The sequence below is a fragment of the Haliotis rubra genome, unplaced genomic scaffold (genome assembly GCF_003918875.1).
Source record: "Haliotis rubra isolate DU_JTF1 unplaced genomic scaffold, ASM391887v1 Scf30, whole genome shotgun sequence".
Classification (NCBI taxonomy): domain Eukaryota; kingdom Metazoa; phylum Mollusca; class Gastropoda; order Lepetellida; family Haliotidae; genus Haliotis; species Haliotis rubra.
In genome coordinates, this window is record NW_025766969.1 from 310,032 (window position 1) to 324,223 (window position 14,192).

The 14,192-nt window shown below is 40.2% G+C and overlaps 1 protein-coding gene across 5 annotated transcripts in view; it reads left to right on the forward strand.

Moving 5' to 3' along the window:
* The window catches only part of LOC124282562 (rab11 family-interacting protein 4-like), a 140,829-nt gene that overhangs the window by 11,783 nt on the left and 114,854 nt on the right, over positions 1-14,192 (forward strand). For all 5 annotated transcript variants that reach the window (XM_046718567.1, XM_046718568.1, XM_046718571.1 and 2 more), the window contains exons 3-5: positions 218-309; positions 704-900; positions 9,787-9,864. In XM_046718567.1, coding sequence (XP_046574523.1) covers positions 218-309; positions 704-900; positions 9,787-9,864 — 367 coding nt within the window. The remainder of the gene's footprint in view (positions 1-217; positions 310-703; positions 901-9,786; positions 9,865-14,192) is intronic.

Below are 14,192 nucleotides of genomic sequence, written 5' to 3' on the forward strand. Positions count from 1 at the left end.
ACACACGCCTCCAATCAGCGCATGTGCATAGGCTGCTTTGCAGACGACAATAAGAAAACCATTCGTACAACATATATGTAGCATTTCTTACTGACAGTATAAAATGTTCCCGAAAATGGAGTATTACATGACTAGGTAAGGTACAGGATCACTTTTGTAGCCTTTCCAAACATATTGATAGCTAAACCAAGCTAGCATTTGTTATTTATTTTTACAGTTCACTCTCCTGAAAACAGTTTGCGAGGAAGCTGTAGCCTTGAAACTCTGGTACCAGTTGATATACATTCTCCAGAACTGTCTTTAACAGAGGTACGTACCATTCTTCACAAACTTTGGTGCTGATCTTTTGATGTAGAACGCACTCTCAACCTCTGAAATCTATTCCAGTACACAGTAATAATATACCTGTTTTAGTTGACATTTTAACCTGTTGACTATATATCCATGTGAGCTACATTTCTGTTTGTAGGCTGATGTCCTAGTCACAAACAGATAGAGTTTATTCTGTAATTATACAGTAGGCAGTTACATGTATTACAAACAGAAATAAAATGTTATTTGTGATGTGTATGAATGAAGATCCGCTGAATTTTGAAGAGCAGACAAAAGGGGTTGTGCTCAATAAATGTAGCCTCTCTCTTTCTTCAGTAGAGATGAGTCAAGGAGCCAGTACTCTTATTGTTTTTTTGTTGTTTTTTTACAGAGACAAATAGCAGATGGAAAGCATGCTTTTTCAGACTATGACATATCCAGCATTGATGAGCCCAATAGTAGTGATTTTGTTGTGAACGGTGGCCTGTCATCCACCCTGACTTTCAGTTCTCATCTGGTTCCACCAACCTCAGAGGACGAAGGGGATAGCGCCATCAGTGGCAAGTCATCAGAGCTTAATGACAATAGGTATGTATTCAACACATGCAATGTGAGTGCCTATAATAACTTGAATCTGACCGACTTTGCTTCATACAAGGGGTATAATTTTTTTTACATTCTTTTACCGTTATCAAGCTAAAAGTAACTACAACCAAATGGTGAGAAGTGTATATACATGGTATGTTATGGCAAACAGCAGATTAACATTAACAACAGCACGTTATTGTAATTGTAATTTAGACTTGAGTAAAGGGGTGAAATTATATTGTGCTTTTGTGGATTTTCGAAAGGCATATGACTATGTTGATAGGCAAGCTCTTTGGTTTAAACTCTATTCCTTAGGTATTAGTTCTAAATTTCTATCATTAATTACAAATATATATACATGGATGTGTCCTCTTGTGTTAAACTTCCTGGAAATAGCTATTCAGTGTTCTTTTCATCAAGTATAGGTGTCAGGCAAGGGGAAAATTTATCGCCTTTATTATTTTCATTGTTTATAAATGATATTGTGTCTGATTGCTCTGCTTGCAATGATATTGGCATGATGGTGTTTTTACATTAAGTTATTTATGTTATTATTTGCTGATGATATGGTCTTGTTCAGTGAATCCATCGAGGGCTTACAACATGGTCTTGTTTTTTCACAGAGATAATGCAACTAGTGAGCCATCACTGTTAATACAGATAAAACTAAGGTTGTTATTTTCAGAAAAGGGGGTAGACTGTCCAAGAGAGAAATCTGGTATTATGGTGATCAGGTACTAGAAAATGTTAATAGTTTCAAATGTTTGGGTATTGTTTTCTCAGCAACAGGTAGTTTTTCCCAGGCACAAAAGACTCTATTGGAGCAGGCTATGAAATCCTTATTTTCGTTACAACGAATATTGTTGTCCATTTCATATATGTCCCCTGCACAGCAGTATCAATTGTTTAAAAGCTTAATACTGCCAATTTTATGCTATGGTTGTGAAGCGCCAACTATCGAAAGGGTCCTCTTAAAGTTTATTAAGCAGGTGCTAAAAGTTCAACACCATCAGCTTTTGTCTATGGTGAAATGGGCATACTGCCATTGATTACTATCGGATCGTTACGCATTCTGAAATATTGGATTAAGATTATCACCTGTAACGAAAACTGATATATAAGCATTACATATAGGGCTCTAGTCGACAACGCTTGGGAGAATCCAACATATACGACATGGGTTACTCTCATTAGAGACTTGTTGGTTCATTATGGATATGGTTGTATTTGGTTACAACAGAAATTGACTCTAAATTGTAGAGGATTTATAAGTGCTTTTAGACAAAGGGTTATTGATATACATTCACAAATGTGGAAAAATAATTTAAGTTCACTTAGTGAAACAAGCATATATTTTCTTATCAAATCATCACTTACCATGGAAAAGTATTTGTCTCAAGTTGATATTATAAACTATAGGGTAGCCTTGACACGACTACGATTATCTTCTCATTCACTTATGATTGAGAAAGGAAGATGGGCTCGTCCAAAATTATGTCCCTTAACCCCTCCTCGGCCACTGCATACACACGCATGCACGTCGTCATATGAGCGAAATATTCTCAAGCACGACGTTAAACCCAATTTCACCTCACCTCACCTTTCTCACATGATGGACACCCACCGTAACAACAACGCTATACATATGACAAGATTGGTTGGTCACATGATCAGCCAAGGCAAGGTGCACATTTTGCATGTGCTTCCTATGAGCCATGGCCTTCAGCAATAGCATGGGTGTGCTTGGGCAAGATGGTACAGCACTCTTGGTCTCCACTCCATGGTCAAAGGTCAGGAAAAGTGCAAAACATGAGATAGGATAAGTATTATATATATACAGCTTATAGTTCAAATTTCCAAAATCACAAATATATACTGCAAGCAGTAAAGTAGGGTTTTAGGGGTATACTGTATTACTGTCATGTACTGATTTTCAATCTTCATACAATGAACTTGACAGTCAATATCCAACACTAAGCACTGATCCTGGGAGATGGTCTCTGTAAGTTATGTATATATTTACTTATCCTGACTCATGATCTTTTGCTTATCTCCCTTTCCCTTGCGAATGGTAGTGGAACACTTGAATCCCTTGAAGTTCCCGAAGCGGACGTCAAAATACACTCACCCACGAGTTGCCTCCCTTTTTTCCTTTTCCCGCGCAAACAGTTATGTGACCTGCCTTACTTGTCACTCTCTCACTGGAGTCCCGTATACGGCATTATATCCTTTTATATTTAGGTCCTATTCTTCAAAATTACGCAGTATATGGATTTGGCAATAACTACTATGTATTTATATGTAAAATTGTAGAAATTATTTACATTTGAGTTGGTTTTTCATCGTTATGTAACCTTGTTTACATTTCATGAAATCTTGCAGTGTTTGCAGGCACAGGTTATCTGTGGCTGATCCTCACCCCCAGTGCCCTTCGTGCGTAAAACCATGTTCTTCCAGCTTGCGCTGTACTTATTGTGTTGATTTATCAAATCTTCAATTTAATCAATATTTGTCTTATATCTATAGACGTGCCATGGATCGGATGAGAAAGTCTTCTCAAGTCACGATTGATGAAACTAGAGATCAGCCATCAAACCGTATATTGCTTGCTACTGCTGATGTTCATATCAGCTATGTTTAGAGCGTTACAGGGGGCAGTCTGCTGGTAAGGGGGCCAAGAAAAGATCATCTACAACGCTGTTGACTCCGTCTCAGGCTAAGAAAAAGATGTCATCTTCTTCTACAACGCAGAAGAAAACATCTGTTACCAGATCGGAGGGCAAATCTACGCGTGCTAGTACATCAACGCAGCAGAAATCCTTCAACGAAGAGATATTACCTCCACACCAAATAGACGTCTTTCATGACCCCCCATTACTTCTACCAGAAGTATCTATGAGATCAGCGACTCAATCGACCTCTACAACTACTAGATCGTCCCCTACAATGGTCACAGCAGGACAGCTGTTTGACGAACTACCACCTACTTCTCAACGGAGTGAAGTTGAGGCACAGAACTCATCAGCGTTCGCAAAGCTTCGTCTACACCGCAGCAACTTCAACCTATGCAGAACTTTGATCCGGACGAATTTATGAAACAATTTACCAACCAGGATAAAGATAAAGGATAAAGATGAAGTCTACGCTTATATGATGCGTAACGACGACTTCGACTCCGTCACTATCCCTCCGATTGAACCTATATCCAAGATACCCTCTAACCTACGCACAGCTTTCGCAAAAGCATCCAAGTACCAGAGTCAGCACCTGCCATCATTTAATGTGAAGAGATTCCCCTTACATCATATGGATCCATTTACAAAGGCGCATGAATGGGATGATAACATCAAGTTAGTCAATGACTTCGAAACAAGATGTATAAAGTGGAAGACAAAAAGCTATTTCAACTTGATACTGCTACAAGGAGATCCTTCTTCGGGTTGGCCAGGTCCAGAGCCATCAATGAAGCATTGATCAATAAATTCCAGAATTCAACTTCGGAAGAGGATAAAATGATATACTCAGCCCTCATTATACAGAAGAAGGACCAATACTTTTTATCGGACCATCTGACATCTATATCTGCAGGTCTCACTTTATTACGCAGACAAGGGCTACTTGCATCCTGTTCATGAAATGATAGATTCACCCAACCGCTACTGAGAGCTCGATGGGAGGCGCGCCTACTATCTTTGGAGGACAAATAGAGGATGCAGCTAAGGAAGCTACGCACGACTCTAGAGAAGTTATGATGATAAAGTCCATAGATACTCTGGCCAACGTCATCCGTCATACTTCTCAAAAGTATAACAACAAGTCCAAATATTCCGGCATACAGCAGGCAAAGGACAAGAAGTACTCCAGCTTCAGAGGCGGCAAAGGATCTTTTCGTCGCCCATCCGGAAGTTACAGAGGAAACTCAGGGAGAGGCCGCGCACCCAGAGGATCCAGAAGAACTAGACGTTGATATCAAGGTTTGGAACAACTGGAGTCTTCCACCCCCAGCCGTTCCTGTAAAACTGTCGACAGTGGGTGGACGTCTACAAAGGTACTGGAAGAATTGGGGGAATACTAGAGGACGACTATGTCTCCCAAGTACTAAGAGAAGGATACAGAGTACAACTAAGAGCCACACCTGCACTTACCCTCAGCCCGATGGTCTTCAACTATGCAGAGGAACAGGCAGACAAATTACAAGAAGCCATCAACGCAGTACTGATGAAAGATGCTGTAGAGATAATAGATCAGAATCATCTCACTTCAGGCTTCTATTCCCCTATTTTTCTAGTACCCAAGAAGAACTCCAAGGAGAAGTTCAGACTGATTTACAACATTCGCAAATTCAACAAAGACTACCTACTGAAACCAAAGAGGTTCAGAATGATCCACCTACCTCAACTCAAACTACTCGTCCGTCCAGCAGATTACATGGCCAGCATAGACCTGAAGGATGCATATCTTTACATCCCTATACATCCGGATTCAAGAAAGTATCTACGATTCCTATTCAGAGGGCAGCACTTCCAATGGAACGTCCTACCGTTTGGAATATCTTCGGCTCCGTGGCTATTCACACGAGAAACCAAGCCTATAGTCACATATCTACATCATTGAGGTCTAGGCAATGCCTTCTACTTGAACGACGGGATTCAGGTTCACCAAGATGCCAGTCAACTCAAACTACAACTGAACTTCACAATCAAGTTGCTCACTCAACTAGGATGGTTGGTGAACCTTATGAAGTCAGAGTTGGAACCAAAACAAGATCTACAATTTCTGGGGATAAGGTTTATCACAACACAGAATCGTATTGTCGTCCCAGAAGATCGTTGGGTCAAGATAAAAGCCATGATTCCACCAGCAGTCATTTCTCTGTTAACACTACGATCATGGCAAGTTCTACTCGGTCTACTAACCTTGGCACAGGACTTGACTCGCACAGGACGGTTACAACTAAGACCGCTGCAACAGTTCCTGATAAAACATCTAGACAGGGTCGACCCTATCTTGCTGCCAGACAACCTCAAGAGGTATCTACTGTGGTGGACGCACAGGTCGAACGTTTGCGAAGGGACCTATTTACAAGAGCCGGCCTTCGACACACATCTCTACGCAGACGCCTCGATGCAAGGATGGGGTGCGCATCTCAACAATCAAGTTGCGTCAGGAAGGTGGTCCAAAATAGAACAGCATCTTCACATCAATCTGCTAGAGATGAAATCCGTGATCAACGCCTTACAACTATGGTCGAGCTCGCTGAACAACAGAATGCTGATGATCCACACGGACAACTCTACAGTGGCATTCTCCATAAATCGGCAAGGATCCACAAAGTCTCCAAGCCTGCTACAGCTCACATTCCAATTGTTCCAGATCACACAGGAAGCAAACATCTGGATAAAGGCGTGCCACATACCCGGAACCAAGAACGCACTTGCAAAGGCTCTCTCCCGACCACTGCACCCATCACCTACGGAATGGATGCTCCATCCAGAAGCGTTCCGGCTCATCATAAGGGAAATAGGATCCCCTTGCATAGAGACATTTGTCTCGCCAGTACCAGATCCTTAAGCCTGGGCAACAGATGCACTGAGCATGTCATGGGAAGGACTAAACGCCTACAGGTTTCCACCCCCGATATTACTTCCAGAAGTTCTGTTCAAGATCAAACAGACTCAGGCGCTACAACTGACTTTGGTCGCGCCCTACTGGCCAGCGAGAGTATGGTTCCCAGACCTATTAGAAGATCTTGGAAGTCCAGTAATCAAGTTACCAGATTGGCCGAACCTACTCATACACCCGCACACCAAGCAAGTCCACGGGAACCCGACAGTATTCCAGTTACACGTGTAGACCGTATCAAAACATGCTTCAAGAAAAGAGGATACTCCGCCAGGGCAGCCAAGGTAGTAACGCTAGCCTTAAGCAGATCTACTCGTAACCTGTATGATGACAAATGGCTGATGTTTGATACTTATGCAAGGCGGAAAGGCTTCACTGCGATGATAGCTACTCATCCTCAAGTGGCGGAATATCTGTGTCATCTTAGACAGACCAGACATCTGAAAGGTTCGACATTATCTACATACCACGCGGCCATCAGTACAGTGATTACGATGAAAACAGGCATCAAGTTGACGAAAGTACCAGAATTACTTGCTCTGTGCTGAGATCTTTTGAACTGGAGGACCAGTAAAAGAAATTCAGAGCCCCAGCCTGGGATGTGAATGTAATTCTACGTCATCTTACGAGTGATGTCTACGAACCACTAGACCAGACTACTCTCGAGCTGCTGACACAGAAGACTCTGTTCCTGCTTGCGCTAGCCATGGCAGCTCGAATATCAGAGATACATGCTCTGATCTTTGGTCGAACCAGATTCGACAGGGGGCAACATGCTGCAGTTCATCTAGGACTTAGATGGGACTTCATTGCCAAGAACCAACTACCTGGTCAACCAGATAGACAGTTCCACGTACCAGTGCTCTCTACAATCCTCGGTCCCCAGGGTATAGAGGACTTATCCTTGTGTCCGGTCAGAGCCCTGACGATAATGCTTCAAAAGACTTGAGACAAGGAGACAAAAATTCAAGCGCCTGTTCATCCCATTATCAACAGAGACATCAGCAGAGGTCTCAAGAACGACCATATCGTTCTGGATGAGAGCCGTCATATTGAGAGCCTATAAAGCAGCAGGACTAGAACCTCCTAGAGCTTCCAACCCACACGAAGTCAGAGCATTGGCGTCTACACTGACTCTGCACGGAAATTGCTCTATACCAACAATTATGGAGGGCTGCTTTTGGAAGACACAGTGTTTGCCAACCACTACCTCCGAAACATAGCCATTGAAGACGTCTCAGGCATTCACCAATTTGGGCCTCTCGTTGTAGCACAGCAACTAACGGTTCCTCAAAGGCGCGGAGTTGTAAAATCTCACCCTTTATCACGTTGACTTGTTGATAACTTTTACTAAAGAAAAGTACTAGTTTGAAAGTCCATGCGCACAGTCTAGCACAGGCTAGCATGAGTGATTAAAGATCCTGTACGGGTAAAGATCTTACCTGTAAGTGAAGGGATCGCAACTCATTTATGCTAAAGATCTTATCATAATCTATGGGTTGTTATGAGATATCTAGTATTATTTGTTACTGGCATAAACTTAATAATCCTGGAATGCAGCAGAAATTATCAAAACTGATCAACAATTATGCATATGCACAAAGTATCTTTGAGAATGATTTTGATCCCTGGATGCATCATGTTAAATCTTTATTAGATAATGTGGCTTATCTTTTGTATTCTATAACCCTGTAAGCGTACCATGCCAATGGCTAGTTTCACAAGTGGAGACTGTATTAAAAGACCAGGTCCAACAAAGTTGGAAAGCTAATATTGAAAATAGCTCTAAGGGATTTTACTATAAACATATTATAGATACTCCCATATTTGAAAACTATCTTCTCTTTCCAGCTTATATTTACTATCCTATTTTGAAATACAGAACCTGTAATCACAATCTCCGGTAGAAACTGGTGGCTTAAGCATGGTATCGCTAGAAAAACAGAACATGTAAACTTTGCAATTCATCAGAAATAGGCTTAATTTCATTCATTACTTATTTAAATGTGAAGCCCTTACAGATATTAGATTGAAATATTTACCAACTAGACAAATGTACTTCCCCAATTTATCAACATTGAAGAAAATATTTAATAGTAGAAAATTCAAAAGAAATAAGAAATCTATCCAAATATCTGCTAGTATTAGATAAACTCTTTGTCAAAAATGGTTAAACCTCAATCAGCTCTTTCTATAGACAACAAATCACTTAACAGATCTTAATTTATGGCATTATTATGTTTCATTTTAAACTGTTCTACCTGTCATTTTGTCATGTTTATTTATATGTATTTAAATGGATTAAGTTTGATTTTCTCTTGTACCACCAAACGTGGTTATTTGAGAATAAACTGAACTTGAACTTAGTAATAGGAAGATACTAGTTTATCTGTAGCCACATGAATCAACATGATTCAACTTGTCTGAGACTGAAGTAGGACAAGAAAGTGGTCCCCCCGAGTTATAGCGGAAGTTGGAAGAATAGGATCACGGAAATGCTGTTTCGCAGTTCCAATGGGGGGGATAGAGGACGTATCTAAGGACAGCTGATGAATCCACGAAGTGGCTTGACCCACCACCAATCCATCGGATTCTATAAGCAAAAGATCATGAGTCAGGATAAGTAAAAATATGTAATTTTTAAAGTAAAATTGATATTTTTATACTTATCCTGACTCATGACGAGAAGCCCTCCCAACCTCCCCATTGAAGACACTTAAGATTTCACAGCAGATCCAAGTGCATGGGCAGAAATTCAGGAGAGAGTGACAAGTAAGGCAGGTCACATAACTGTTTGCGCGGGAAAAGGGCGAAAGGGAGGCAACTCGTGGGTGAGTGTATTTTTACGTCCGCCTCGGGAACTTCAAGGGATTCAAGTGTTCCACTACCATTCGCAAGGGAAAGGGAGATAAGCAAAAGATCATGAGTCAGGATAAGTATAAAAATATCAATTTTACTAAAAACATTACATGTTTGTATGTTTGACTTTTGTTATGTACATAGTACATTGTGTGAAACGGAATTGAAGGAGTTCCCTGTGTAGAGGAGGCAGCTATATATGTCCCTCCAGAAATCAGTGCTTTATGGACCTATGGAAATATTACAGAACATGGATGGCACATATTACTGTTAGATATCATAATATCTAACAACTTGGAAACAGTTTAGAAACAGTTAAATTAGAATATTTGTAGTCTAAGTTACTTAAGGAATGATTTCTAAAACAAAAAGAATTGCTTGAATGTGTTTGTGATTTTTTGACAGCCGCCAGGAAGTGACTGATGAAGACAACTATGAAGATTATGGGGAATCGGAAGCAGATGTATCAGATCAGGGATTACTGTAAGTACTTTAAATCTAAATGAGGACTCTTAATAACTGGAAGGTTCCTTACTGAAAGACTACAATGGTTTAAAAAGCCTTGTTAGATCTGCTAGCTGAAGTTAGCATTTACTTGGGTTTACACAACAGCAGTACTATTAGTTTGTGTAAAGAATGGCCCTTGTACTGGATCAGGAAGACGGTGCCGACCCATACTGGACACTGTCCTGGCCCTGAAGTGGATCCCATGTAGGTCTTATGTTTTTATCAATTTTTCCATCTAACAGAAAAATTACGTTTCATCACTCTGTCCAGGACCAGGTCTTCATAGTCGTGTTGATATGTTATTATAGCATATTTATATAGCGCACATATCCACGCCAGTGTTCACGAATAGCATCTGACCCTCTGACAAATCCGGCAGATTCACCAACAGTCCGATAGAAGTCTACAACCCACCAGCCCCATTGTCTGACTGTATATTTCACAATGACTTTGACTTAAGTTGTCATATGTGACATGTGATACTTGTTTGCTGTTTATATATCTTGTGTTTGTTAATAATTTCAAAGCCAATTATAAGAAATGTTAAATCCGAAATGGGTCCTGTGAATTTTCAATTGGTCAGACAGACATCTGAAACTTGCAGGACCCAATGTCCTGTTACCTTAAAACACCATTCGTAAACACTGCCACGCAACTAGTACATGCTCAAGATGCTGGAGTGTCCCCTTGATCAACGGATGTCTTTTTTCTGGCATTCTTTTAACTAACTCAACCTGGTGAACTGGGACACATAGTCACAGTATTTTGTCCAATGATACTGCATGTTACTTTACCCGCCACTAGATGTTTGCACGTGTTCGTGTGTCCACTATCTGTGTCCACTATCTGGTCACATACCATTGGACGAGTGGGTTCTTTTAAGTGCACAGGGTTGTGTACTGCACACTAGGGGTTGTGAAGACATTGAAAGAGCCTGCAAGTAATGTTAGCTCCAAGTTTTTTACACCCTGTCACAGGTGGGGATTGATCCAGTCATATTTCGCTTACTAGCGTGGCGCCTAGACAGCCCGCCCACCTTGCCCCATAACCATCATTTCAGAGCTTGATCAATCTTATAAGAAGATGGTTGGTCAATCTTACATGCCATGTTTAGTTTCTGACAGCAGTTTTTGAATTGTGCAATGTATCATAGCAGGAATATTTTTCTTATCTTCTCCTTTGTACTTGCTAGTAACCAGTCATGTAAGTGCTTACAAAGGTCAACTTAGGCTTAGGTACTTTACCACCCAACCCCTAGATAGAAATGCTATATTATCAAGTACAATTTAGGAGATAACCCTAGTGTGTTTGAAAATCAGAGACATGTTTTACTGAATTGATGGCGACTAAATTTCAATTGGAACCGAACGCGTAGCGTGAGGTTTCAATTGAAATATTTAGTCGCCATCAATTCAGTAAAACATGTCTCTGATTTTCAAACACACTAGGGTTATCTCCATTCTACCATGACCCATTTAAAATCGAACTTCCTCGCTCTGCGGAAGACACTCGCGTATCCGGCATGGGACGAGGCCGAGGCTAATTGAACTCGTCTGTGAAGGGGCGGTAGGTGCCGTTAAGTATTTTTTAACATTACAACATAACAATATTCTGTCCAAAGAAATCAAACTACTGTTTATTCAATGCAGTTATGTAATACCCAAGATCTTGTGTTTTTTTCATCCCATCTCCACATGACTAAAATCAGCCTATTGTTTTGTGTGCCGTGAAACTGTAGCCCCCTGGCCACACTATAATGGAATCGTCTGACCTACTTATTTTCTTCGAAGTAGACAGTTACGCAACAGTTTGAAATGGCGGACGAGCCAGTGTTTACATTTTGCGAAAGGTTGAAATTTGAAGTGACAGTGGACAATACTTGACTGACTGTCGAATCTGAACCCTGCAGAATCGAAGAATAGATCCTTTCCTGATCAACCTACGACCTGTAACTCATCAAAGACTGTTGATTTTTATGACCGGCCGATCATGATTTCACGTACTGCCTCCACCCCGGCATGCGACAACAGAGTGACGGCTTAGTGTACATGCGACTAACTTGTGATTCCTTGAACCTTTGTTTTCGTCGTTTGGGACTGGACTGTGTCCAAGCGATTTCCAAAGTAGATGAACATAACAGTGACAACCTTGCAGGGAAGCTGGCAGAGAGCAGAATTATTTTGTGAACGATGCAACGCCAACGGGATATGATGGAGTATGACTATGAGTGGCATAAATGTGGTGTTTCGCCAGACCGTTAGATCTATCTTGCAAATTTCCCATTCTAAACGGAATTAAATATACCATTTACCAGGTAGGTAAATGTTTACTAATGTTTTGCTGCATATTTTGCATAGATAGGGATGTATTTTTACAAGGCTTTCTGATTTATATGTTACATATTGTTTTGTTTATGTTTGGGGCTGTGTATTGTAATTGAGTTTGAATATTTTTATAATAGAAGGTAATATGATAGTGAGGTTCCCTCATAATTGTGTGGGGGAAATCATATATTTGTATTTTTCGAGTTTAAATAAATGTTTTATCAGCATTTCCATCACGTCTGTTGTGTTGATATTAGTCATGTTGGTGGTCAAGCTGAAGTAGTGCAGCAGTGTTCTATGCGTGCGAAATGAAGCGCAATGAAATCAAACGCATTTTTAATCCAAAGGTTTCCAATTGCCTATGTGGAAAATTCGAAAGTCAGCGTCAAAATCCATGGAGTTGTTGTTATGATCCGCCATCATTATGGTCAAACTGAAGTAGTTCTCACAATAAGATTCGTTAATGCGCGGTGAAGCGGCCTTACAATCAGATGAGCGTCAATCCACAATTGATGCCGTCTGATTTTTCTGAACAACCAATCAGAATCTAGTATTTTCTTGATTCATGGTAGAATGAGCATTCAATCTTAATGTGTTTGAAACTTAAATAATGATCTTGTAAATTATCTAGGGTAAAAGCTGTTTTACCATAATAGATGATGTTGCAGTGGCAGTTGCAGTTCTTGCAGCAAAATCTCAGCAAACTTCTAGGACAAACCATCTTTGTTCAGTTGTGCATCCAGAATCAAATGCAAAAATATGTTAAGTTTAGATTGTATTTCTGCCTTCTAAGTGATTGGTGTGGTTACATAATGTTTTGTCCAGTAGCATGTGGTTGATCATCTGTTGTCCACATGTCAAGTCACAACGCTTACTTTGAGATTAAGATTTCGTCTAGTAAGACATCTGCTTACTCCTTGACAACCAAGGAAATTTTGGGATGATGTTTAAAGCTTGGCTTGAAGCTTTTTGAAGCTATATCCCACAGTTCATATAACAGCATGCTTTGACTTTATAACTGATTGGTCACACCCTCGACTGTCACTTATACTTTGGTAATACAGGGTGGTGGAGGACCTCAGATTCTCTGGACATGCTGTACCAGAATATGAATTGTCTTCAAACAAGATTATATACCCTTAGCATTATTCCACATCCTTAGCATTATTCGAGAATTGGGCTTATTGACATTCTGGCAGATGTTTACCATGTATTGGTAAGTATCCGTGGCATTATTCCAAAATCTGGTCTTTAGTGGTCATTTAGAATTTTGTACACCCAAAACTGTTGAACAACTAGAAGAAATTGTATGGGTACCCCATTAACCCATTCAACACCGCAGGCCGAATAATCGGCCACAACGTTATGAGTCCCCAGACACCGGAGGCCGATTAATCGGCCAGGCAGTAGTCACGTCAAAATGAGACATAATTTTAGGAACCTACCTGACTTATGATTCATATATCAAATCTATCACATTTCACAATGTCTGAAAACACTTATTAAATTTCAATTTATCATATATTATCAGCAGAATTAAAATTATAAACTATTTTTCGCAATATTATTGAAAACAACGATTCTCGGACACATGCTTCGGCAGCGGGTCCACAATAACATTGTCAAAGAGCAAAGTAACGATGTTTCGAGGAAATTATTAAATAAATTGAATAAACTAATGAATAAAATCAACAACAGCATTCATAAAAGTTGTCAAACGTGCATATAAAATTACTATTTCCATCTTTTGTGCGATCATGTAATGCAAGTCAAGTCACTGACAAGTGACATCTCGAGTCTCGCCGCCTCAATCTTCACGCTTTCGGACCACGATGTTTAATGCGAAAATACATACATGAAGCATTTTTGTCACAGGTCATAACCTAGCACGATCGTCCAATAAGTTCCATAATTTACGTATTGGTAGCGATTTCTTGCTTAATATGTTCAGAATAGCATTATTTTACCCAAAACTTTTGT